The sequence below is a fragment of the Castor canadensis genome, chromosome 4 (genome assembly GCF_047511655.1).
Source record: "Castor canadensis chromosome 4, mCasCan1.hap1v2, whole genome shotgun sequence".
NCBI classification, from domain to species: Eukaryota; Metazoa; Chordata; class Mammalia; order Rodentia; family Castoridae; genus Castor; species Castor canadensis.
Window position 1 is genome coordinate 91,867,318 of NC_133389.1, and position 27,149 is coordinate 91,894,466.

The window sequence follows — 27,149 nt, forward strand, 5'->3', positions numbered from 1 at the left end:
GTATCAGCTTCATTTTATTGATGAGCAAATTGAGGCCCAGAAAGATTAAGTAATTTGTCCAAGGTCAAGTGAGTAAAAGAGACAGGATTTGAATAGTCAAGCTTCAGAATCTGTGCTTTTGGCCAGTTATGAACATAATTATCATCATCAGAAAAAAAGTAATATACAGATACAGCAAATGATTAATCAAATGTGGCAACTGTTTTAAGTCAGATTAAAGTCTATCAGTGCATTCTATACGCTATTTCTTCCAATTTTTGTTCTACATAGTAAATGTTTCTTACAACTCTGCAAGTTTGAAGTTATTTCTAATTAAAAAGTTTTCAAGGTTTATTTATAACTTATTCACCTCTGCTTCCCCAACTAACTTAAGAAATGTATAAACTGGTCTGGGGGCATGGCTCAAGTGGTAGAGCACTTGCCTGGTAAGTGCATGTCCTTGAATTCAAACCCCAGTACCATCAAAAAACCAAATACAAACAAACAAACATAGCTGACAATTAGCTTTGTCTACATGTTGACATTTTGTAGTTGTGCACATGTGAGCTATGTGATGTTGTTAAATGTAAGTCCAATACATATAACGAGTCCAATACATATAACTCGATAATTTTTAATTCAATCTTTTGGGGGCTGATGCTAGGAATTTTACTCAATCTTAAAAGTACCACACATAATCATGTAAGAAAGATCACACATTTGACAACTTCATGGAAAGAAATAGGAAGACAAATGACTTACTACTCAGTTTTTTTCAAGGTGACTTGAAAAACCAAACCAAACCAAACAAAACAAAAACTTTTATAAAAATTCCAAAGAAGCCAGGTATGAATACACACACTTATAATCCCAGCACTTGGTAGGCTAAAGCAAGGGGATCATGACTTTAAGGCCAGACTGGGCTATGTAGCGAGACCGTGGCTCCAAAAAACAAAAACTTTTATTAGAGATGGGTGGGAATCAAATGTAATTTTTTTTTCCTTTTTTCTTGTGAAAATTAAAAAATTAACAAAAACACTGAACTGTTAAGTGGAACCAGCAATTCAAATAACTTAATTGTGGAGTTCTTTACTAAACTCTTTGCCCAATCCCATGTCACCCTGAGAAAAATAAAAAGGCTGATGCACACACATGCTTTAGATATTAGGCAGTGACCACCCCATCCTTGCCTCAATCAGTTACTCAAAAATGAAATAAAAAGAAAACTAAGCAACAGCTCATGTGGTTACCTCATTACATTCATCCACCAGGATAAAGAAGAGATCAAATCTGGACATGATAGGAGCTGACAAGTTTATATTTTGCTTCAATGACTTTGATCTGTCATAATGTCCACTGACTGGGTTTGCTGCTGCCAAAATGGATGTCCTGGCATTCAGGGTAGCCTGACCACAAAAGAAAAGACTGTGAGGTTTAAGAGAATGTAGACTGGCCAATACATGTAACAAAAAGCTCAATCGCACTCATAATTAAATGAAAGCGAAAATAATGAGAAATAATTTTTTACCTACTGGATAATCAACACTAAAGTCTGATAATATACAGAGCAGCAGACACTCTTATATGATGCTGGTGGTATGCGTACACATCCTTTAAGCAAGTACTTTGCTAGGAATTTACCTTACAGCTAGCTACAGGAAGATGTCTGCCTCAATATTATTTGTAATACAAAGACTGAAAATGGTCCAAATATCACTCTATCAGGAGTCTAAAGAACCAAACTGGGGTACATACAATGGAATATCATTGCATAATAAATCAAAGTTGATTCACTATGTGCTAGCATGGAAAACTGCCAAAATAAAACTGTGGGGCAATTATTCAATACACACTCAGGTATCTACTATGCTGGGAAGCTGCATGGGTAGATTTCTCTTTTTAATTTATATTTCAGTATACTACTTGGATTCTTAACTATTTGAATTTATTGCTTTTATTTTTAAAAGTTTAGATTTTTTCTAATGTTACTGACAATACTGCACTTAATTATTTTCATTTAAATAATCTGTCTCTCTGAGTTTTTGGCAGTGTTGGGAATTGACAGTCATTTTTGTTCTAATTAAAAGTATGCATTATCAAAGGATACAGAAGCTTTATTCATGAAAATTTTGAGAAGTGAAAATGCTAGACATTTCCCAGTAACACTACTACTTTCTGTCACGGCAATATATTTACACAGTACCCTAAACAATATCCGAGTTGTAGTTCTCAGGGCTGTATTTTCCATTTTAAGAACAATATCACATGTTGAAGTAATGACTTTTGTCCAGGTAAATTTTTCTAGTACAACCTCTTAATCTACTAGGGTACAGTGGAAGAGACATGGATACACACACCTTCACTCCTGCTTTAGTAATGGATATGGTCTGCTGTTCCATAGCCTCATGAATAGCAACTTGATCTCGCATGTCCATTTTATCAAATTCATCAATACAACACACACCCTGTAATCAAACAAATCTAACATTAAGAAGCTGCCTTGCAGATGTGAAGTAGCAAATAAACTCACAAAGTTGGTTACCAGAGACCTTTCCATTCTCCAAACAAGCGCTGGAGGTGTGGATTAAGTGGGAGAGCTCTTGTGTAGCAAGTGCAAGGCCCTGACTTCAAACACTAGTCCCACCTATATACATATATATGTAATCCATTCTCTAAACAAGTGGAAAAAGATAAGTAAGCTTAATTCTTTTTTAAGTTAGACAGTTGAATAGATCTCAGAACTAGCAGTAACATACATACATATGACTCACTTAAAATTAATATTAAAACTAAAAATATACCTACATTTATTGTATTTTTACTCAACAGTGAAACATTGTGTTAACCTCAGTGTCAAAAACAATCTAGGTCACAATAGCATGGTTTTAGGCTGGGGAAGTGAAGGCAGAATATAATGAACAAACTTGTACACCCAATTGATCTATGCCAAATACACATATAATGCAATCTGTGCCTGTGCAGAGACCTTTTTATAGATATGCTGGAGTCTGAAAATAATAAAAACTGGAAAGTACTACTCACAGCAACACACACATGCTCAGAGCAGGTAACACATTCTAAGCATGCTCATAAAGTATTGATTAACGATGACAGTCCTAATTAATTCTACATTAATAAAACTGAATTATGTACTAAACGATGTTTTTCAGAAAGACATCTTTTCAATAGAAACTATAAGCCTTTACCGGCAGAGTAGTGGTTATTCTGATTTCTTTATACCCAAGAGTATAAATGTTCTTACATTATCAGCCAACATCAAAGCTCCAGCCTCAATGACAAACTCATGAGATTCTTCATCTCTCACAACAGCTGCTGTTAAGCCAGCAGCACTGGATGCTTTGCCACTGGTGTAGACAGCTCTGGGGCTGAACTCTTCCACGTGCCTGTTGAAGGTTATCATACAAAGACTCATCAATTTGTGACTATACAGTACCCTTTCCAGGAACATCAGATGACAGGGGTTATACCAATGAAAGTTTAAATTTCTGAAAGAACATATGAGAGTAGCAGTAAACTCAAGCAATTCATAAAGATATATGCCACAGACTGAATGAAAAACTTTTCCTCTTTTGGCTTTTTAAATGGACTTAACCATTACTGTTAAATAGAAGATGAAGCAGCTAATATCAAACAAAAATACCAATTTAAAGAACTTTAATAATAAGCACTTTAGCAAGACTTTGCAATTAAAAAAAATTAAGACAAGACTAGATATGGGACTTATTCCAAAAATGCCAAGATCAGTTTAACAACTAAAAAATCAATGTGCCAAGGACAAGAACCACAACTGCCAGGTGCCAGTGGTTCACGCCTGTAATCCTAGCCACTTGAGAGGCTGAGATGGGGAGGATCGTGGTTCGATGTCCACAAAGAGACAATAAAGTAGATTGCTTTTTTTTGGGGGGGGGGTAACTTTTTTTTGGCGGGGGGTAACGTGTGTGAAGGAAGAGCTACCAATGGTATACAGTTCCTTTCGAGCAATGAAAACATTCTAAACCTAGAAGCACTGAATTACTTTGTATACTGTAAATGGGTAAAGGTCACAATATGTAGTTCAATTCCCAGCACCGCAAAAATAATACTGTCAATGATATCCTTGAAATACTTATCAGTCTGAGCTACATAGTAAGACTGTTCAAACAACAACAAAAAAACCCCTCAAAACCTACTAAAAATGTGCTAGAAGAGTACTATGTTACAAATTTCCTAAACAAATATAGAAAAGACAGCTTAATGCAGTATGAAGAGTACATGCTTTGTAGGCAAATATGTTTGAGTTTTCATTTTCATGGGACAGTGTCACTTCTCACAAGAAGTTGGGGAAGAATCCAGGCATTGTGGTACACGTCTATAATTCCAGAACTGTGGAGGCTGAGGCAAGGAAACAAAAAATTTCAGGTCAGCCTGGGCTATAGTAAGACTGTGTCTCAAAAACACAAACCAAAAGAAACTGGGCAAATTATAAATTCTCAGAGAGGTTTTATCTCCCTTAGAAAAGGGGAGACACTTCTCCATGTGCTGCCAGGATAAGATATAACACATTAAAACAAAACATGTATCAGCACTCAGAACATATCAGTTGTTCAAAACTGCTTTTATTTTGAGCCTTAAGTTTCTAAAGTTTGAAAATAACCATGTACTTATTATAACTTCTAAAAATGAGCAAAAATCGATGACACAGTACTCATGCTAATAAGGTTATGCACAAATCATTACATAGCGTTGTTCTTGGAAAGCTTGTCCTATTTAAGGACCTCTACCCAGAAATTCACTCAAACAATAAATTAAATGTAAATACATTATGATGTTTCCTGAATCAACATCTGTCATCATTATAAGCTACCTGTTAAACTGTCCAAAAACAGGGCTAGGGAAATGATTTTGTAAGCTAGTGTATGTCAATTAAAAAAAAAAAACTGTGAAAATAATAAATGTGGAAAAATATTTAGGTTAATTAAAGTCCTGTCATTTATAATAATGAAAATATAAGCTCATGTACTCAACAACTTTTATACAAAGACTGTTACATAAAGATATAGAAAGATTAAGAGTTCTGTGTAAGATTGGATTACAATTATTTCCTTTTTCAAAGTATTGTAAAATGTTATTACATCTCATTTAGAAAATAAATTCAATAGTATTTAGTCAATGAGAGTTATACGTGCAACACAGCCATAATTTATTCTTCCTGCTCTAGTAAAATCATACTACCTACATTCATGGTAGCGTGGAACTACATACACAAAGATTTTCCTGCTCTACCTTAGGCAAACTTACTTCAGAAACTGGCTCTTAGCTGTACTTGGGTCACCAACAATGCAAACATTTATGTCCCCTCGAAGAGAGGTTCCTTCCCCTGTTGTCTTTGGAACACCACCAAAGAGCATCAGCAGGACACCCCGCTTTACTTCATCATTGCCTGAAATGAAAAGAAGCTATAGATGAAAAACTCGTTTTCAACAATCCCACAGGAAACTACAAAGGCATGTTTACCAACCACTATCCTAAGAGCCTTTCCTTGTCTGTAACTTCTACTTCCTATCAAAGCTTTCCTAATGTCTTAAGTCTCAAAGATCTCTTCCTATAAATGAACAATGTCCACCATAACCTACCACATTTGCAAGTTTTGTTTTTTTGGCAGTGCTGGAGATTGAACCCTGGATCTCGTACAACTTAGGTAAGTGCTCTACCACTGAGGTAGATCTCTAGCCCCTTTGCTAGTTTTTTCTCCCAAGTTCCATCAAGTCTGAGGACAATCGGGCATCGTGGTGTGTTTCTTTACTCTTAGCAGGAGGATCAAGTCTGAGGCCAGCCTGAGATACCCCTTTTTAGTGAGACTCTGTCTCAAAAAAAAAAAGTTGTGAAGACATGACCCAGGATATGGGTTGTTGACCAGCACTGAGTACATAACTGAAGTGATATACATTAAATAAGATGGTAAATATAATTTACAGTTGCTACTAAGAATTATGCATAAATCTGATACTAGGAAACATACAATTTTTTTTTAAGAGTACTGTTACTAAAAGAAACATTTTTCTGTGGAACTCCTGTTTTTGAATTTTACCAACAAAGCTCTAGACAAACCATTCCTTAAAAATAGAAAATTAAAACCAGGTGCTGGTTGCTCACACCCGTAATCCTAGCTACCCAGGAGGCAGACATCAGGACATCATGATTCAAAGCCATCAGGAGGATCACGATTCAAAGCCAGCCTGGGCAAACAGTTCACCTGCCTGCCTGGCAAGCTCCAAGCCCTGAGTTCAAAACCCAGTACCACCAAAAACAACAACAACAACAACAAAAAAAAAACCAAAAACCACCAAACCAAAGGCATGCTTCACAGTTTACTCTTTTTCTGTTTCTTCCAAAATATGGATTACATTTAGTCACAATGATTTTTCTATCTAATTTGTTAATTCCATTTACTATTACCAATCTCCTACTTCTGACCTACAACATAAACCTTAAAGGGGCACTAGTGGCTCACATCTGTAATTCCAGCTACTTGGGAAGAATGCAGTTTGAGGCCAAAATAGTTTTCAAGACCCCATCCCCAAAATAATCAGAGCAACTGGGCACTGGTGGTTCAATGCCTGTAATCCTACTTACTCAGGAGACAGATGAGGAGGATCATGGTTTGAAGCCAGCCAGATAAACAGTTCAAGAGACCCTATCTTGAAGAAAAAAACCCATCACCCAAAAAAAGAAAAAAAAAAAAAAAAAAAAAAAAAGGAAATTCAAAGCCTATTCCACAAACAAAATTCCTGATGTATGACTTATGAAAGAAAATGTGGCCAAGCTCCAGTTGCGCACGCCTGTAATCCTAAGTACTCAAGAGGCAGAGATCAGGAGGCTTGTAGTTCGAAGGCAGCCTGAGTAAAATAGTTCGCAAGACCCTATCTTGAAAATACCCAACACACACAAAAAGGCTGGTAGAGTGGCTCAAAGTGTAGAAAGAGTTCAAACACCAGTACCACAACAAAGAAAATTTGTTGAGGGTACACTGTTTTTTTAAACACTCTGCAAATTTTTAATCCTATTCATTTTAAGAGACAGAATCTAATTTTCCTGTTGAGTGGGTGCTGGACTTACTGATTTGCTTTATCAAATTCATATAATGGAACAAAAATCAGACTAGGTCATAAGAAGCATTTTGCTTCTTCCTTGGTTTGCTCTCTTGGTTCATGTATTCTGAAAGAAGCAAATTTGTGAAGATACTCAAAAAACCCTATTGAACAGAATCATGAGGTAAGCTTCTGGGTATCAACTAGCACTAACCGGCAAGTCATCTGAGCAAACACCCTTGGAAGTGGCTTCTACAACCCTAGTCAAGCCTTCAGATGGCCACAGCCCCTGATGTCTTAATGCAACCTCATTATGAAAAACCCTGAACCAGCAGCACACCACTGAGCTAAAGTTCTGCCAAATTCCTGAGCCACAGATTACTGTGGCTTTAAGCCACTAAATTTTGGGGATTTGTGGCAATAGATTAATTTATGGGGGAAGGGAGCAGCATAAAAAATGTTGATATGCAGAGGAGTGGCTCAAGTGGTAGAATGCCTGCCTTGTAAGTGTGAGGCCCTGAGCTCAAACTCCAGTTCTGCTCCCCCACCCAAAAAAAGCACTGAAAACAAAAATTAAAAAAAAAACAAATGCTGATACTCATAAGGGAAGACACTATAATCTATGAAGGAGTAATGTAAAAGGTTTCAGTTGTTCCATTAACCAAATGTTTAGATAAAGAAATAGAGAAGAGTTTATTAAAGCTAAAGAAATACCCATAATCCTATGAGTTTTTTCCATAACCCCTCAAATCAGTATGGAAGACAAGGACATAAAGGTAAAGGGTAAAACATCAAGCCTAAAAATTTAGTCATATCCTCCATCATACAAAGGTGATTTAATGACAGTGAGTAGGTAGCAACTAAGAATCAGGAAAATCTGAAACTACCAAAAATACAGAAAGTACAAGTAACCAAGAAACATCATGAAATTTCCATCTCTGAAATTTAAAAAGAAAAACAAGACCAGGAAGTTAGTGTAGAATATTGGAATATATATTAAGTGCAGTTGTGCAATAAAGCCAGAAAAAGATGAAATATATTAACATAAAATTTACCATTTTAGGCCAGGTGTACTAGTACACACCAATAAACCCTACGCAATCAAGAAGCTAAGATAGGGGGATTGTGAGTTCCAGGCCAGTCTGGGATACTCCATCTCAACAAAAACAAATTTACCATTTGAACCATTTTGAAGTGTCTATTAGTTCAGTGCACTAAGTACATTATGTTGAGTAACTGCTACCACTATCCCTTTCCAGAAAGTTTCATCATCACAAACAGAACTCTACCCATTGAACAGTAACTCTTGCTGGGTGATGGTGGCTCAGGTCTATAATCCTAGCTACTCAGGAGGCAGACATCAGAGATCATGATCCTGATCATGGTTTAAAGCCAGCCCAGCCCAGCCCAGGCAAATAGTTCATGAGACCCTATCTTGAAAATATCTAAAACAAAAAGGGCTGGTGGAGTGGCTCAAGGTGTAGGCCCTGAGTTCAAGCCCAGTGCTGCAAAAAAGTCGATGTAAATTTACTTATAGGTACCTCACAAGTGGAATCATATGTGTCCTTTTATAACTGACCCCTTCTTAACCCACTACAAAACTCTCCTCGTCTGACTTACGTGCTTTAAGTAATTATTTGTCAGCTAAGCGCCGGTGGCTCATGCCTGTAATCCTAGCTACTCAGGAAGATTACAGTTCACAGCCAGCCCAGGCAAACAGTTCACAAGACCCTATCTCAAAAAAAAAACCAAAACAAAACAACACAGAACAGGTCTGGTGCAGTGGCTCAGGTGGCAGAGTGCCTGCCTAGCAAGCATAAGACCCTGAGTTCAAACCCCAGAGCTGGAAAAAAAAAAAAAAAAAATTGCTCTTTATAATAATTACTCTGATTTCAAGTTTATGCCAGAGATAGAACTCTTACCATGTATAGTAGGGAACAGGCTGGTACAAAGATTGTGGTATAGATTTTTATCTTGACTCATTTCAAACACTTTTTCCCACTCCTTCACGGTCATTTGGTTCTTAATGCTCTCAGCTGTCTGTTCCTCATCTCTGAGCTCTTTTCCTCCAAACTGAGGAGAAAAAAGGAAAAATATTAGTATAGAAGAAGCCAAAATAGTGTAAAGGAGAAGAAACTTCACTACAAACAAAACATAGCTTGGGAAGTAAACATGCCTTGTTCAATACAAAGTTTTTGTTTATAAACAAAACAACAAACTCCCTAAGATAGTAAGGTTTAACTTAATGAAGATACTTAAGGGTTTGTTATTTGCCCAGTGAGTTTAAAAAAGAAACAAACAAAAAAGCTACCACCACCATTTTCTATTACTCTCTATATATGGATGGTCAAGAGATTAGCCGTAGCATAAAGTTAATCACTGACATGAAGAAAATGAGCCTCAGAGAGGTCTTTCTTCAACTGTCATTTTATTAAATCTCATCCTTAAAGAGTTGGGAATGTAGCTCAGTGTTTGTATAGCATGCCTAAGACCCTGAGTTCAATCCCCAGCACCACAATAAATAAATACACAAATAAATAAGCAGACTCACCCTTGGGTTGGTTGGTGCAACACAACAGGCAAGAAAAACCAGTCTATAAGAAAGGTCCCTAACACCAAGGGCCCGGAGTCCTCGAATGCCTTCTGTCTCATATCCATCAACACCACTAACACGGGAGTTAGTTTCTGCACGTGCTCCTGAAAAGATGAAAGGACAGGTTGTTCCATAGGTGAAATGTTACAAGTGCTAGTGGACAAAAAAAAAAAAAAAAAAGAAAAACTTAAAGGTGCTGAAAACCAATAGTGCTCAAATAGATCAAAGTTATAATGCCAAGTATTTCTTTTAAATTTTTCAAACTTTCACAACAGTACTTTTGTAGCAAAAATCAATTTTATTTTACCATACTTCCTTGCTCACCCTGATTGTCAGCCCAAAAGATGACAAGGCAGATTTAAGATGCTAGATACCCTGAAATTCAGGTACCCAAGACTAAGTTTGAGCTACAGATTACCAACCTGGTGTGCTAAGCTTAGAGACATCAGGCACAACAATCAGTGTCCCTGTGAAGTCACACTTGTCACCAGCTTGAGCTGATTCTACAGCTTCAGCCCTCATGATCACTTCTAAACTGCGAGGGATACTTCCTCGAGGAAGCTCTGCTTGAGTCTCTTGAATGCGAACCTGTAACATCAATGAAAAGCCAAGAGTAGTAAGATATATCTTTCACATGCCATACAATCTAAATTAAATGCTACAGGGTAAGAGCATAGCTCAATGGCAGACTGCTTGCCTAATATTTTTGAGGCCTGAGTTCAAATCCAAGTACGAGAAAAAATACTACAGATACTGACATATTCTAAACTACCTTACCCTTTATAGACTTTTGACACTGCCACAATTCATCTTTAATATTCTCTACCTTAAAACTCCTTTCAGTTAAACAGTTCAATTTGGTAAGAGATTGTAACCATCGAAGACTTCACTTTCATTCTTATTAAAAACAATTTTCCCTTTGTTCAAAATGATAATATAAATGCCTGTTCTGTATTCTATCTGCCCTCTACTCACACATCAATTGTTAATATCATTTACATAAACATACTTTTTTACCTTAGTATTTGGAAGTTGTAAACATTAAGAAACTTCACAACTAAGTATTTTAGCATTCGTCTTGAATAAAGATAAATCTATTTACCATATTACCATTATTACAACCCAGAGAATTAAATATTAATTCTATAAAATTATTTAATCTCTCTTATCTAGTCCACCTTCAAATATCCCCAAATGTAAAAAATGTCCTTTATTGTATGCACATATGAATAAATAAATTAAAAAATTCCTTTATTACAGTTGTGAGATTTTTTCTCCCCCCAAACCAAAACCTATATAGAGATGTAATAATTGAGTTTAAGATCTAAGTAAGCTACTTTCAAGGCTCTAGGAGTGAATTAAAAGCACAGACTGAATCTGATCTAAAGAAAAGTAAATACCTTTTGAAAATCAACAAATCTTGATTTATTTGTATCCAACAAGAATCTCCTCCTGTTGGCACAAACTGGATTTCGACAGATGTTTGGCTGTGTGTATTTGAACTGCTGTTCTACATCCTTGATCACTGTCTGACAGTCCAAGCACAGGAAAGTTCCGCTCACAAGCTCTGGGTGAACTGGGTGAGTCCGCACCACCTGCCCACTGATGCGAGTGAGCAAACCAATTCTGGATGAGGTGAGTTCTCGAATCCTGTTTAAAGACAAATGCCCCATTACTAAATATCCAAATATCTACTTCCAAACTTCTTAGCTTCAGGAATCCAAGAAATTTTTCTGTTTTAATGAACGTATTATGTTTAAAAATGAGATAAAATGGGGCTGGCAGAGTGGTACAAGTGGCAGAGCACCTGCCTAGTAAGTGCAAAGCCCTGAGTTCAAACCCCAGTACCACCACCTCCAAAAAAAGAAAAAAAGGAAATGATTACATCGACTATCCTTTCCAATAAGGTGATTTAGTCAACATGCCTATTCCTAAATTAACAACATATACAAAGTCACAAATATAAAAAAAATGAATACAAAAGACACCAAAGAAATGAAAATTAAAATCACCCAATTTTTACTTTACACGCAAACACATTTTTATTACAATTTCTAAAACAAATTTTCAGAAAAAAATTTATATTCAGAGGTTCAAAAATCCTTTACTTCATAAACCTATTTTATATAAAATACCTTGGTAATTTTATAAAGTAATTTTAGTAGCTTAAGTTTTCAAAAATTTTATATTTGACAAAAATTTCTAGGTTTCTTCCAGTGAATTTATTAAGTAACTGAAGAGATGCTTGAAAGTTATGCAAGTAAGATGAAAAAAAGTCCTATGATTCAGTGAATTTCTGCAATTGTTCTTGCTTGACCAATTCCCCTCCCTCTGCCAAGTTCCTTAATAGGTACCCCAAAATGTACCAGTACTAAGTGTCTGATTTCACATTCTATCCTATCTCCAAAGACAAACATGTTTCTTCAAAACTAAACTTTCTAGGGGCTGAGGCTAGGCGGGACTACAGGGTGAGACCTTGTCTCAAGTGCATGCAAACCATTATTTTTATTCCTGGTATTTTATTCTCTTACATATGTGGTACTGTAGATCAAACATAGGGCCTTGCACATGGTGAAGTGTGCACTCAGCACCATCCCTAGTCCCTTCCTGGTATTTCACAGCATCGTTTATAAGTACCCTTTTTAAAGTTCTTCAATCTATTGCTCGATTTAAATAGAAAACTTGGCCTAAAGGTCTTATAGATGAGAAAAAACTGAGGTCCAGCAAAATAAAAGTGGTTTGTGTGATATCACACAGCCATCTAAAAGTAGAAGTAGGAAACTACCCAAGTTTTCTGGCTGCCTATACTATCTGTGGATTGATTTTCTTCCAAAGGGTTTCTTACTTGTGTCTAGTAGGTAGATCTTGGAATGCAACATAAAAATCCTTGGCAAGAGGGATCTCTTTTCTGTCTTTGACGAAGGTTTTCAAGGCCCGACACAGGTAAGGGTAGACTCTGGAAAACGACAACAGTCAACTGACATGTTAAAAGTCTTACCAAGTCCTCCTTCCTTTTTCATGCTTGCCAACAGCTGAGACTAAGAAATTTCATCTGGTCACAATCAAGCCTTAGAATTTTATGCAAGACACTTCTATTATCTAGTTTAGGTTTAATAGTCTCTTTTAATTCTCTTCTATTCCACTGCAAATAGAAACACTGAAGATAAAATGTTATACCTGAATAATTATATTTTCATAATTTAATAATTATGTAGCACGTACACTACAAGCACTCCTTTGTCCAAGGTAACTGTATATGAACAATCACTTTGTCAATACTATGCTCAATACTGAGTTTTCTCTGGGCTGCTTATAATCTAGCAAAGCAGACTCCTGTTTGGTGTATTAAGTCATAGCACGTATTTTTCTGGTTTCATTTTCGTGTGTGGTTCTGGGGTCTGAACTTGGGGTCTCCACTTGCTAGGCACTCTACCACTTGAGCCACACCCCCTAAAATTAGTTATTTTTTGGATAGGGTCTCACATTTTTGTCTGGGGCCAACTTGGACTAATCCTCATATTTATACCTCTCATATTCTTGCGACTATGGATGTATATACCACTACACCCAGCTATTTGTTGAGATGAGGTCTTGCTAACTTTTTGCTCAGGCTGGTCTCAAACTATAATCATCCCAATCTCTACCTCCTGAATAGCTGGAATTATAAACATGAGACACCTGATGAAAACTGGATGAGGCCTGGCAATGTAGCTCGTGGTAGAGTGCTCACTTATTGTATACAAGGCTCAAAAAAAAAGAGGATGAGGACACAGAAGAAACTTGTGTACTAATGTGAGAGCAAACTGGCATAAAAACTTTATTGACTAGACTGATATGTGTGTGTCCTTTGATCTAAGTTCCCGATAGCTGCTGCAGTTTGTGTAAGCAGTGGGATGTGAAAGCGTTCTGACAAAAGAGCTACTTTTGGGAGAGTTGCTATAGCTGCTTCTGCTTCAGGCCTGATTTTGTACGTCCTTCTCACTTGTCAGTACTACAGTTTTCCTCTGCATGCTTTCACAATAAACGCTGAATGGGGCTTAACTCTCCAACCTTCCTCTTCCTGCTCCTCCTCCTGTTTTCTTTTTTTGTCACTATAGGATTTGAACTCAGGACCTCATGCTTACTAGCCATTTGATGATCAACTATGACTAGAAACACTGTGAAGAGTTCTCCATCTCCTAATCCACCAGGAAAATAGGGCTGTGGCTTCTTATGTCTGGGTCTTCATTTCTCTTTTCACAACTGTCCATAATATTCAATTTAATCTGATTATATTTAATCAAATTACCATTTACTTAATTAAACCAAATGCAAACAAGTGTTTGTGGACAAAGATTTTTTTTTTGTCATATATAGTTAAAAAGAAAGTAAGAAGCTGGAGGAGTGGCTCAAGTGGCAGAGTGCCTGCCTACCAAACATGAAGCCTTGAGTTCAAACTCCAGTAGCACCAAAGCAAAATAAAAAATATAAAGAACCTATTATTAAATATAATGTCTAATCATAGTATTTCTACCCCCCAAAATACCACTGAAGTTATTAAAATTTTTCAAGGAATTTTGTATGACATGGAAAAATAAGTTATACTGTTAAGTAATAAACAGGATGCCCTGTCTGTAGTACCATCCCAGCCAAGACATCAAAATGCAAAGAGTTTCTTACAAAACTCTGCACTTGCAGACTTGGGGAGTCTCTGAAAAAGTCTGTTACAAGAAAACTTCTAATAATGGATCTCCATGAGTGGTGGGATTAAAAATGTACAGATGATTTGATTCTTCCTACTTTTCTCTATTTTCTAATATATATATATATATATATATATAATATATACCACTTGTACAACCAGAAAAAAAATATTTTAATGAACAAGTATAATACCACTGCTTTCCCTAAGGTGGGTATGGTAGTGTTACACCTGTAGTTCTGTTGCTAGGGAGGCTGAGGCAGGAGATCACTTGAGCCCAGGAAATCCAGGACAGATGGGCAGCATAGTGACATCCTGCCTTAAAAAAATATCCCTGGTGCAAAACCAGGACACTTTTTCAAAACACACTATTCTTGGTGGAAAAGGATCAAAAAAATGACAAAGTAATAGTACTAAACTCCAGATACAAAGTGAATATAGTCTTCCTCTTGGGAAACAGCACAGAAAGCAAAGGTATTCAACTTTTGACATAAAAACAAACAAATAAAAAACTCCACAAAGGCCTAGACTAAGTTCAAAGTGGTACTAAAAGGACCACTGGCTGTATCAAAGGTCCTTTGCCTGGAAGGAAATAAAAACTGTGACACCTGCCCTTCTACCTCCAAGAGAATTCTCCAGTCCAAAGGTGGATTTCTCCCAGGCTTCACACCTCTTCAAAGTAGACGATTACACTTACCTATAGAACTCTTCTTGAATAGTGGTGGACAGCTGTTGGTTAAATTGCTCCAGGTCTGCAAAACTCACAACCAATGTGTTTCTCTCAGGACGAATTAGCTCCTCTGCTAACTGCAGGTACTTAATTTCTCCATCACTGCCCTGAAACCTGCAAGGTAGATTAAACTGAAAAAGTAGGCACTAGGCTCCTTTGCACAGATGACTGTCTGTGAAAGAAAACTAATGAGTTTTCTTTCAAAGGTGTCCTGATAAACCTTTGTTTCCTTCTTAAAACAAACAAACAAACAAACAAACAAAAAAAAAACCCTGAAAAACCAGGCAATAAGAATGTCTGATAATCCAGTATGATTATTAAAGACTGTCCATTTTAGGGTCAGGCAGGCACATGTTCAGTTGTTTTATAACATGGGGCAAATTACTTACCCCTCTAAACTTCCTTTTTTTATTCTTTTTTTAAAAGATTAGGATATCACTTTATTTCAATATTGCTGTGAAAATTACATGCCTGGAATGTTAGAAAAACTGAGTTTTTGGATTTTAACCTTAATTTCACATTTTCCGATCAACAAATATGGCTTTAAATAATTATCACCAATACAATTAAGATCAGAAAATGCTAAATTAGAAAATTTAATCTAAAACCCAAGGATTCAATTTTCATTAGTCACGGATTCACTGATTTAAAAAGCAGAAAGAAGGGGCTGGGGATGTAAGTCAATGGTAGGGTGCTTGCAAAACAAGGCCCTGGGTTCAATCCCCAGCACCATAAAAATGAATTTTAAAAAGCAGGAAAAGCACATATGAATATAATAAAAAAAGAAAAAAAATAAGAATAGAGTGAAGAGTCTAAAACAAAACAAAAAAGCAGGAAAAAAAAATCACACAACAGAAATGAGGTGTGTTATTGCTCAAGATCTCAGGAGAATGGAAACAGACATATAAACAAAACAAAGCTAGTGATTTTTTCCCCAAAGTCCAAGTGAAATATCACAATCTTACTTTCCATTCTTTTAACATGATAGGCAGGTTAGCTGAGGAAAACGCAATTCCTCTTCCAAATACAGCATGTTCTAATTCTTCTGAAATATTAAACAGTACCTATGTACAAAGCACTATGCCATAAGAGATATACATATAAACAGTTAAAAAGAAAGAAATACTTACTAATGAGCAGTGCAAGAAATGTGCTAATATAAATTCTGCCTACAGGAATAGCTAGAAAACATACGTATAAAAGGTGGCATTGGAATTCTGCTTTGAAAATCATTAAAAATTAAAGAAAAACAGGTGGTGGAAGACTAGCTACAAATGTTTGCAAGTATGTGCCAAAGTTAGCCTAGCATTTAGCTACAAGATAAAGGAAGGTGCTTATATTCTGTTGAAACTAAACATTTTTTCAGGATCTTTGTAAGGTGATGTGCTAGCTAGGTAGGGTTGAGAATGGAATTAACATCAGATGAAGTGGATGATAAAGATATATGGAAAACGGCAGCCCCCTCCCTACATAACGGATTGGTGCTTTCTGCCTAAAGGACTCATAGGTTTTCATGAAGATGAGAATCTTTAACTGGGCTATGAAGGATGAGTGGCTATTTAGGTGAGAATTAAATCATCAAAAGCAGGGAAATGGAAACTAAATTATTATTATTTTTCCCCTGGCGGTACTGGGGTTTGAACTCAGGGCCTAATGCAGGACACGCAAGCATTCTACCACTTGAGTCACTCCACCAGCCCACGTCTTTTTATACGTAGCAAAATTTCATAAGGAATTATTCGAGGAGCCAAAAGGTGGAAGCAAACCAATTCATTCACAGATGAATGGGAAAGCAAAATTTTGTGGTCTATACCTACACACATACAACGTAATTCTGATAAAAGCCACAACACATTATCTTAGGGAAATAAACCAGACACAAAAAGACAAACACTTAAAGTGACAGGACAGACAGGTGGTGACCAGGGGCTAGGGAAGGAGGGAACAAAAAGCTAGTGGTTAATGGGTACAGACTTCGCGTGGGGAGGCGAAGCGTTCTGGAGATGGTGGTGATGCTTGTACAACCTGAATGCACTTAACGCTACTTTTTATAGTACACTGAAAAAACCCGGTTCAAACAGGGAAGTTTGGGGTTTGATTAACACCATTTTTAAAAACACAATGATTTCACAGGACAGATCCTCTCCAAGTGTTTACATTCCATCGTGGAGGCAGCAGAGTCCGTGCCTAAGGGGGGCACTGGGATCTCGGCACTAAAAGGAAGTGATGGGCGCAGTAAGCCACGAGCCCAAAGGGAGACGTGAGGCCAGGGACCGCAGGCCACAGAGAGAGGGGGTGGCGAGCGGGAGGACGCCGGGACCAGGGGCGCTTGGCCTGCTGCCAGGCAGGGCAGAGCTCTCCCGACCTGGGCAGCTGTGAAAGCACAACGCCCACGCGGGAACGTGCACACACTCGGGCTCCCAGGGTGACCCGAGCCCAGACGCACAGGCTGCTCGTCCCCACCCGGCCTGTTTCCCCGCAGGTCACCGAGCCCACGCGAACACCACCCGTCTCGTGGGAGTGGGCATTAAAAGGAAAGAAAACCCAAAAAACAAAGCGCTGAGCACAGCAGGGGTTTGGGGATGGGCTCGGGGCGGCCTCTACCCCGAAGCCAGCCCACCTGTCCCCGGCGACCCCCCCCCCACCAGCGGCCTGGCCGGAATCCGCTCTCCTGCCCCTCCCCCCTCCCCCAAGCGCGCGACCCCCCGGCTCCGGAACACGCGCTGCCACTCAGCCCCGCCCGGCTCCGAGAACGCGGGCTCCCAAGCGTGCGGCAGAGGAGGCCCCGGGCGCCCGCGACTTACTCCTCCAAGAAGTCCAGGAAGAGTTTCTGGCACTTCTCGGCCACCTCGTCGCGAACTTCCAAGTGCTGGCTGCCGGCACCCGGTTCCGCTGCTGCCGCGAGATCCATCGCTGCTTTCCGCTAAGGGACCGGCGCCGCCAAACTAGTCCGCCACAAGTCGCAGTTCTCCCCCGACGCTGCCGCTTTGCGCGCGCCGCCGCTGCTTCCGTCCCGCCCCCTCGTCCTGTCGAAACGGCAGGAGCCAATCGTGGTACAGGAGCTAAGGGATTTCGCGCCAAACCTGCCCAATGAACGGAGGTTTCGCTCACAGCCCCGCCCACTGAGCGTGGATTTCGCGCCAAATGCAAAACCCTGGAAAAACATGGATTCTGCCTGGACGCCTGCGCAGTGTGATTGTACTCGGGTGGGGGGGGGGGTTTATTTTGGCTTCTAGAGCGAGTTTAAAGCTCGGATCTTTGTCGGGGTGGGTCTTTCAAATGTTCTTCAAATCATTTTATTGATATTGAGAAGTAAGAGTAAGGCAGTTGGGAGAGAGAAATGAGAAAGATTTAAGAATCCTAAACTGTTTAGTTGGAGGAACTAAGCTGTAAACAAACTACAGGACTGAGCCGTGTAATAGTCAAAGAGATTATAAACGGTACTGAGGGAAATTGGTGGAGTTTCTGGTTGCTGCCGACCAAGAAAATCAGCAAAATGTTTCCCATTGTTGATTAATCCCTCTCTTAAGACGCCCTGATTTTCTTTCCCGTCGTTGGCCATCTTTCCCCGCCTTCATTGAACTTGATCTTTCTCCCATCTCTGGCTTAGCCTCCTTTGTAGGCGATGCTCCTTCAGCGAGCCCTTCACAGAGTAACTCTCTTAGGGGACCTCCTTCATTCCCTTGGCTTTTATTAATGTCTGGGTGCTGATGACTTCAAATGTGTTTCACCAGTACTTTTTTGGGGGGCCTCCAAGACATTGGAAATTTGGACTGTTTCAATGTTTTGAGGCTTCCAGGTTATTAAAAAATTAATGCCAAACAGGTGGAGAGAAGTTCAACTCATTCTTTCAACACACACGTACATTCTTAAGAAGATGCATATATAGGGATTAAGAATAATGCTCCTTGCCTACACACATCACTTGGGTGTATTTTAGGAACTTGGAACTCAGCAATGTTTTCTGAGGAGTCACAACTTAAGTGCACTAAAAATGGATCCTCAAGGTATCTGAGAGTAGTTTGTGAACCAGATTCTGCCTCATCCTCTCTAAAGTTCTGAGAGAGAGGGAGAGAGAGAAAGAGAGAGAGAGAAAAGGAGGAAGAGGAGGAGAAAGGAAGAAGAAAGAAAGAAGGAGAAAAAGGAGAAAGAGGAGTCTTGTTCCAGGTTAATTTGTGGAGACAACTTCCAGAGCAGGAAGAGGGCGTGAGTTGTGATACATCTCTGTGTTACACACCAGAGGGTTGTATGCCTCTGTGTGTGGGGGTGGGGGTGTCTGTGTGTGAATAGTCTGACTGCTGACCTTAGAAAGGACTGCTTGCAAGGTTATCCCCTGGCTGGCATTCGAGAACTTGAGACTGTTAAGATATTGTTTACATCAAAATGATACTATCCTTCAAATGATAATGGCTCTCAGTCCCTAAACTGTACAAACAATGCTAAATACCTTTTGGGCTTTGACCTGTGCTAGGTAAAGCCCTCAATCACAACCCTGGGCTTCTCTGGTAGACAACATTGCATTTATTCTGTTAAAATCAAGGGGAAACCTGAGTAAACCCTCTAGAATTAATTTTCTCCATTTTCTTTTAGTTGGCTTATAAAATCAACAATTTTAGAGGTCACATAGCCAAGCAATAGCCTCCCACTAGCTTTGCTGTAGATAATACTCCTGATGTGTGGGTCATGATAATGGGGCCTATGTTATTTTTCTGGATGCTTCTTTTGTCTACCTCAAACTGGTTTAAACTACCAACTGCACTTGGGCCTTTGCAAATGTCTGGTGACTTCTTTGATGTCAAAGCCCAAAACTCCACCCTAGATCACACTAATACGATCTTTCTGAGCAAGTGTCCTGTGAAAGACTATGAAGACTGATTACACATATGTAGAACATGGATTACTTCTCTTCCTTACTTCCCATCGCCTTTCCCCTTACCTTAGCCCACCCTGCTTCTTTATTCCATAATATCCCTAGACCTCATTCTTAGGGAGGTAGATTTGAGATTTGCTGTCCAGTCACTTCACTTGACTGTTTCATTAATAAACTCTTCTGAAAAGCTTGTAGGTTCAGTGATTGGCATATTGGGTGACAGGGAAAAGGGGCCTGTTGGGTAACATTATCACAGTTTGATGCTAGGCAGGAATGGTGTACATTCTGTATGACTCCAAGGGAAAGGATTCTAGGAGCCTGTGTTTGGTCTTCTTTGGGCTTCCCTGTGGACTTTGCCTTTTTCTCTTTTCTGGTTTTATTTATTTTCTGTTTTTCCCGTGTGAGCCGAAGTTCTTTGAGGAAGCCATATCTGTGTTGAAGATCCTCAGACTGATTGACTAGAACATTGTGACTGCAGAGAGATGGAATGCTATGAATGAAGAGCCAGAATTATCTTGAGCTATCTTTTGTCCTTTTTAATAGCCACTTACTAACAACCTCTGTATCTGACCTAACATCCTTGTGACTACTAGGTAATACTTTTGGAATGTATTGTCAAACTTAGCAGACCTCTAGCTTCTACCAACCCTAAACATTGGGTTTAGATTTCTCTGCTCTGTTGTAGCCTGCCTACCTGATGCCCCCACCAATGTATTTGGTAAATGCATTGATTAATAACTTTCTTTTGTTCTGCTATTAAAAAGTTAATGTACCTCCTTCACAATGGAGCGTGTTATTCAGAGTAGCCTGAATCCATGTTCCCTGGGCCTTGGTCACTCATATTTGGCTCAAAATAAACTATTCCCTTTGGAGCAAGAGCCATGTTTTCCATCAACTCAATGTAGTACTTTTTGCTATGAGTACCATTACATGCTAAATCCTGTGAGTCTTCCTACTGAATCACCAAAATGGGGATGAAAACCAGGGCTGGTGGTTCAGGCCTGTAATCCCACCTACTCAAGAGGCTGAGGCAGGAGGATTGCAAGCACAAGGCCTTCCTGGGCTACATAGTGAGTTCAAGGACAGTTTGGACAACTTAGTGAAACCCTATCTCAAAATTAAAAAAAAAAGGCTATTGATATAGCCCATTGATAGAGTGCTTGCCTAGCATCCTTAAGATTCTAGTAGAAAAAAGGAAGGAATGATTTTTGGGACCCCAAACACACACACAAATAGAATCTATTCTATTTCTTAGAATAGAAAATTTCAACCCTACACAAATGAAGACAAAATAGTAGAATGAACTTCCCCTAAATAGTGCCAATAACCATTATCTTTGTCCATTTGGGATGCTATAACAAAAGTAACATAGACGGGGTGGCTTATAAACAACATAAATTTATTCTCATAGTCCTAGAGGCTGAGTTCCAAGATCTAAATGCAGGCAGATTTAGTGTTCTGGCGAGGACTTGCTTTCTGGTTTGTAGAACACTGCCTTCTTGCTATATTAGCACAAGGTAAAAGGTGCAACGCAGCTCCCTGGGGCCTCTTTTTAAGTGAACTTATTCCATCACCTGATTTAATCACCTTCCATAGGCCCCACTCCTAACCCCCACTTTCATCTTGGGGGTTAGAATTTCAACATATGAGTTAGAGAGTGGAGACACAAATATTCAGATTATGGGAACCATGTACCAATCCTGTCTCAACCATATCCCCAATATGCTTCACTCTCAACATTATTATCTTTAAACAGCTATTTTAGCCAGGAATAGTGGTACATGTCTGTGATTCCAGCTACTCCAGAGGCTAAGGCAGGAGGATCACAAGATTAAGTCCTATCTGGACAACCAGGTCTCAAAATAAAAATTAAAAAAGGATGGAGATGTAGTTCACTGGTAGAATGTTGGCCTAGCATGAGCAATGCCCTTGCTTCAATCCCCAGTAAAACACACACACACACACACACACACACACACACACACACACAGCATTATGTTAAATAGTTTTTTTTTTAAATTTTTTGTAGTACTGGGGTTTGAACTCAGGGCCTACACTTTGAGCCTCTCCACCAGCACTTTCTTGTGAAGTTTGTTTTTTTTTTTTTTGAGGGAGGGGTCTGGTAAACTATTTTGTCTGGGCTGGCTTCAAACTAAAACCCTCCTGATCTCTGCCTTCTGAGTAGCTAGGATTACAGGCATGAGCCACTGGTGCCCAGCTTAAATAGTTTTAAATTTACTAAATGTTGCAAAAGATAGAACAGAGTTCACACATACTCCATGCCTATTTCCTTCTACTGTTAATATTTCACATTACTACAGTACATTAACTACAACTAAAAATCCAACCTTGGTACATCATTACTGTTGACTAAACTCTATACTTTATTCAGACTTCCTTAGTTTTTTCCTATTACCCTTTTCCTCTTCCAGGCTCCCATCCAGATACCATAGTACATTTAGTTGTCATGTATACTTAGTCTGCTCTGGTTTGTAGCAGTTTCTCAGACTTTCTTTATTTTTGATGACATTGACAATTTTGAGGAGCAAGTCAGGTATTCTGTGAAATGCCTGACTTTTAATTAAGATTGGTCTGATGTTTTTCTTATGGTTAGATAGTGGCAATGGGTTTTGCAAGGAAGACCAGAACAGTAAGGTACAATTCTTACCATTCCCTTACAAATTTGAAGCAAATTTCAGAGATCATTTTATTTGTAGATATTCCAGAATGAACCTCTAAAAGATAAGAACTATTTTTCCTGAGACATGTTTTTATATGAAAAGGAAACCTTTAGACAGTTGTACCAGTATAGGTTAATGATGCTAATTCTTTTAAATCTAGTATTTTTCAGAATTACTGATACTTCAGCTTTTCCAAATAAAACCCACAGATTAAAATTTCATATCACTTACTTTAGGTAGACATTTATCAAATTATGTGATGAAAATTTTTCCCAGTGAAGTCAATCCTCATCCTATAAAATACTTAATACATTCTACTTCTTATTAACAAAAAATATAACGATATGCTAACTGCTGTCCAGATTTTAGCAGTATATGCCTTTCTCTTCAATTATGTAGGAGAAGTTTGGTCATGATGACTAACAAAATAAGTGGTGAGGGCAGTGGGAGTAATGACAATTTTTATATAATTCTATAATTTTTCTCAGAAGCTGTATTCCGGAATCACACACACACACACACACACACACATGCACACAGACACACACACACACACACACACGCCCTATAATGGTTAATTTCACGTCAACTTGAGTGGATCATGGGGCACCCAGATTGAAAATAATTTTTGGTTGTGTCTATGAACAACCAAATGCATTTAGCATTTGAATCCATGGGCTCAGTACAGTAGATTGTCCTCTGCAATATGGGCGAACATCATCCAATCTTGTTACAGGCCTGAATGGAGCAAAAGACAGAGGAAGGAGAAATTAATTTCATTTTCTCCATCCTCCTGCTTAGGCTGAGACATCTCATCTCATCTTCTCTTGCACCCAGTTGGGACTTACACCATCAGGTCCCTGAGGTCTCAGTCCTATGGATAAGACTTAACTACACCACTAGCTTTCCTGGGTGTCCAGCTCATGGGATTTCTCAGCATCTACAATTGCGTAAGCCAAATCCTCATAAGTTTTTCTCCCTTCCTTCCTCCCTGTTTGCTCAGTTTTTCTGGAGAACCTTGACTAATAAACCTGATTTTAACTTTCATCATATTCTTTAACTCATAATAACCTATCATTTTAAATACACCTTACATTATATTGTAAATTAATACATGATAAATAACATATACATTTACTCTTGTTTTATAAATTAATTATACTATTTTATATAATTTTATTTTTTTTGAGACAAGCTCTTTATTGTTTTGCCTAACTGGTCTTGAACTCCTGTGCTCCAGTGATCCTTTGGACTCAGCTTCCCCAGTGCTGGGATTAGAGGCATGAAGCACTGTACCCAGCTCCAACTCTAATGTTTTGGCCAAAATATATTTAAAGTACATTATAAAATGAAGACATTACTTCGCAATGAAGTTTTTTGTTTTGTTTTTTGGCAGTACTGGAATTTGAACCCAGGACTTTGTGCTTGATTGGCAGCACTCCCACTTGAGCCATGCCTCTAACCCATGAAGACATTTTATTATTTAAAAAAGTGTGTAAGCAAAGGTGTGTTGAAATCCACAGTTTTTTTTCCCTTTAAGATTAGCAGAGAAAGATTTAGGCAGAAGATTCAGATTGAAGACGTCTCAAAAAAGGTAGTGAGGAAGCTTTGGGATCACTCCAAGAGTATCTGATGAGGAAGAAAACAGGCCTATCAGGAAACCTGGGGGAAGAGTGACATTTAAGGAGAGGCTGAGGAGAAGACTGGGAGAAAACAGCCAAAGAGATAGGAGGAGAATTAGAAAAGTCAAAAGAGGGAATTCTGGAACCAAACATTTTCAATGGTGAATGCTGCAGAGCTTTTAGGAGGACAGAGACCAGGATGGTGGAAAGAATTTTGAGGTGTGGAAGGAGCACAAATCAGACCACAGGTAGTGCAGGGAGGTGAGAGAGCAGAGACGTATTGGTGCTGTCAGGAGTGAGTGACTGAGTGCTCAGCCCACTGGACTGTGTCTTCTGCACCAGTGAAAACTGGCTAGCCCTCCACATGGCCAAGCTGCACACAACCATCTGTGGAAGCGAGTGTATTCTAGGACTTGGCTGTATTTAGGGCTGGCTGGCAGTTGGAGACTGGTAGAAGGTGGAGATCATAACTGCCACCTGGGAGGAGAGACTAAGAGTGTTATACACCTGGGAAAAACCATGACCGGAGTCACTTACTGACTTCAGTTTTTGAGGAGGCCCAAAGGGCAAATGCCATGTATAGAATGTATTTCCTACCAGCTTGCTATGAGGACCCATGTGCTGACACAGCTGGCCCTCCCATTTCCAATAACCCAGAGGCTGCTTACTAACATGGAATTATGTGCCTGTTATTATCTGACCTGTCCTCACTGTCTCTCCTCTGTGAGACTTTCTAAACTGTGGTCCTTTTTCTGAACTCTGGAAACATTATATCACCCAGTTAGCAATGTAGTTTCCTGTGTGAGTTTTGTAAATTTTCTTCTCAGATTGTTATCTTTTAGCATGGTGTCAAATATTTATGCTGACTGATTAAAACTGGAACCATGGGAAAATTGAAAATCTTAAGAAGTAAAAGAGCATATTTACCTTAAAAGTCTCACAGGAATTTTCAAATATCTACAAAAATAGAATTATGCAGTCCCATGTATCCATCACCTACTCCAACAATTTTTTACTCATCGTCAATCTTGTTGGGTTTATAGCCCCACCATCTTCCCTTCATGCTGAATTATTTGGAGACCAATTTGTGATGTCATATAATCTTTCTTTAAAAGTATTCTAGCATGTATCTTTAAAAGATAAGCATTCCTAGAGAAAAAAGATTAAAAAAAAATAAGCATTCCTTCCAAAAAATATAACCACTATTATATCAGATTCTCTTTTTTTGTGTTGTTTTTGTTTTTCTTTTCTTTTCTTTCTTTCTTTTTTTTGAAGGTACTGGGGTTTGAACTCAAGTCTTCATGCTTTCAAGGCAGGCAGTCTATCACTGGAGTCATGCCTGCAGTCCTGATCTTTTTTTGAGACAGTGTTTCTCCTGTAGTCCAGGTTAGCATGGAGCTTGAAATCCTCCTGCCTCAGCCTCCCAAGTGCTAGGATTGTGGGTTTGTACCACCACACTTGGTTTATATCGGATGCTCTTTTTTGTTGTTGTTTTTTGTGGGTTTGGAGTTTGAACTCAGGACTTTGCACTTACAAAACAAGCACTCTACTGCTTGAACCATGCCTCCAGTGTTGCAGGAGTTTGCTAGCTGAGATACAGGATTCTTGAGACAATTAGCAGAAAGCAATATTTTATTGTGCCAGCACAGACTCAGCGGACTCGTGTCCAAAGACTGAGCCCCGAGAACAAAGGGGGCTCACCTTATATACCCTTGCAAGCAGGTTACAGAAGCAAAAAGCAAGGTCTAACCCACATATGGTTATATTTAATTTTATTGGCCACTTTAACCTAATGCTATGTGACCTTCCTCATGTTCAGATTTCTCAGGTTTTGTCTCTCTGCTGTGCCATCCCTACCTCCCTGCTCCTTTCTCAGGACTCAGGCCTAGACTGTTTTCTTCTGATCCTCCTCCCTGCTACACCAGTCCATTTTGTTCTGGATATTTTGGAGGTGGGTGTATTCTGAACTATTTGCCTGGGCTTGCATCAAATCACGAATCTTCTGATCACAGCCTCCCAAGTAGCTAGGATTACAGGTGTGAGTCACAGGTGGCTGGCTTTTTTTTTTTTTTTTTTTGGACCGTATTGGGGTATTAGGAATGGAACTCTGTGCCTTGTGCTTGCTAGGGAGGCACTCTACCACTTGAGCTATGCCCTGTTCCTTTTGTTTTTTTAAGTTAGTTTTTTAGGTAGAGTCTTGTACTTTTGCCCAAGGCTGGCCTCAGACTGATCAGCCTACAGCCACCTTCCTAGTAAGCTGGGATTACAGCTGTGACCAACATGCCTAGCATATCAGATACTCTTATGCACCTCTTAACATCTCAGGCTCACCTGTCTCTCATTTCAGTTCCACTTGGGCTCTGAGTCACTTGATGCCCCCTTCCTTCAGGCTTTCTTGTTGTCCTGACTGAAGAATAGGTTCATGCTTCTCAGAGAGGAGAGAGGAGTTAAACCCCCTAAGAATCATTGACTAATGGAACAGAGGGTCAGCAGTTATATTTCTTCCCCTAACCAATCCCCTACCAACAGATAAATAGGTTATACTAGATTATTTTCTCCCACCCCTTCTTCTCCATTAGAAACAATAGTTCAATCAATATCTTTGTATTTCAGGATGACTGATTTCTGGAAGGGCTTGTCTTAAATGAAAGGATATGAACATTTTACATTTTCATACACTGCTGAATTGCTTTTCAGTAAGGTTGTACTAATATATCAATGCTCTTGGCATTTTGTTTTCTCTTTGGCATTTTCATTTTAAGAACTGTAAGGCAAATGAATTAAGTCATGATTTTAGAATTACAGGCTTCAGTTTGTTAGTGGGAAGGAAATCTTGGACTTGAGAATTTTCCCAGTGCCCCTAAAATCTCAGCCATCACTAGACTTTGCTCAGATCATTCATTTA

The 27,149-nt window shown here is 38.9% G+C and overlaps 1 protein-coding gene across 1 annotated transcript in view; it reads right to left on the reverse strand.

Moving 5' to 3' along the window:
* Mcm6 (minichromosome maintenance complex component 6) overlaps nucleotides 1-18,075 on the reverse strand; it is a 31,365-nt gene extending 13,290 nt beyond the window's left edge. Inside the window, exons 1-11 of the mRNA XM_020156684.2 lie at nucleotides 17,876-18,075; nucleotides 15,039-15,185; nucleotides 12,506-12,616; nucleotides 11,061-11,310; nucleotides 10,083-10,248; nucleotides 9,619-9,764; nucleotides 8,990-9,140; nucleotides 5,278-5,419; nucleotides 3,242-3,383; nucleotides 2,337-2,444; nucleotides 1,230-1,385 (exon numbers count right to left, since the gene is read on the reverse strand). Of these exons, the coding sequence (XP_020012273.1) occupies nucleotides 1,230-1,385; nucleotides 2,337-2,444; nucleotides 3,242-3,383; nucleotides 5,278-5,419; nucleotides 8,990-9,140; nucleotides 9,619-9,764; nucleotides 10,083-10,248; nucleotides 11,061-11,310; nucleotides 12,506-12,616; nucleotides 15,039-15,185; nucleotides 17,876-17,982 (1,626 nt within the window). The 5' untranslated portion in view covers nucleotides 17,983-18,075. The remainder of the gene's footprint in view (nucleotides 1-1,229; nucleotides 1,386-2,336; nucleotides 2,445-3,241; nucleotides 3,384-5,277; nucleotides 5,420-8,989; nucleotides 9,141-9,618; nucleotides 9,765-10,082; nucleotides 10,249-11,060; nucleotides 11,311-12,505; nucleotides 12,617-15,038; nucleotides 15,186-17,875) is intronic.
* Nucleotides 18,076-27,149: the final 9,074 nt, after the last annotated feature.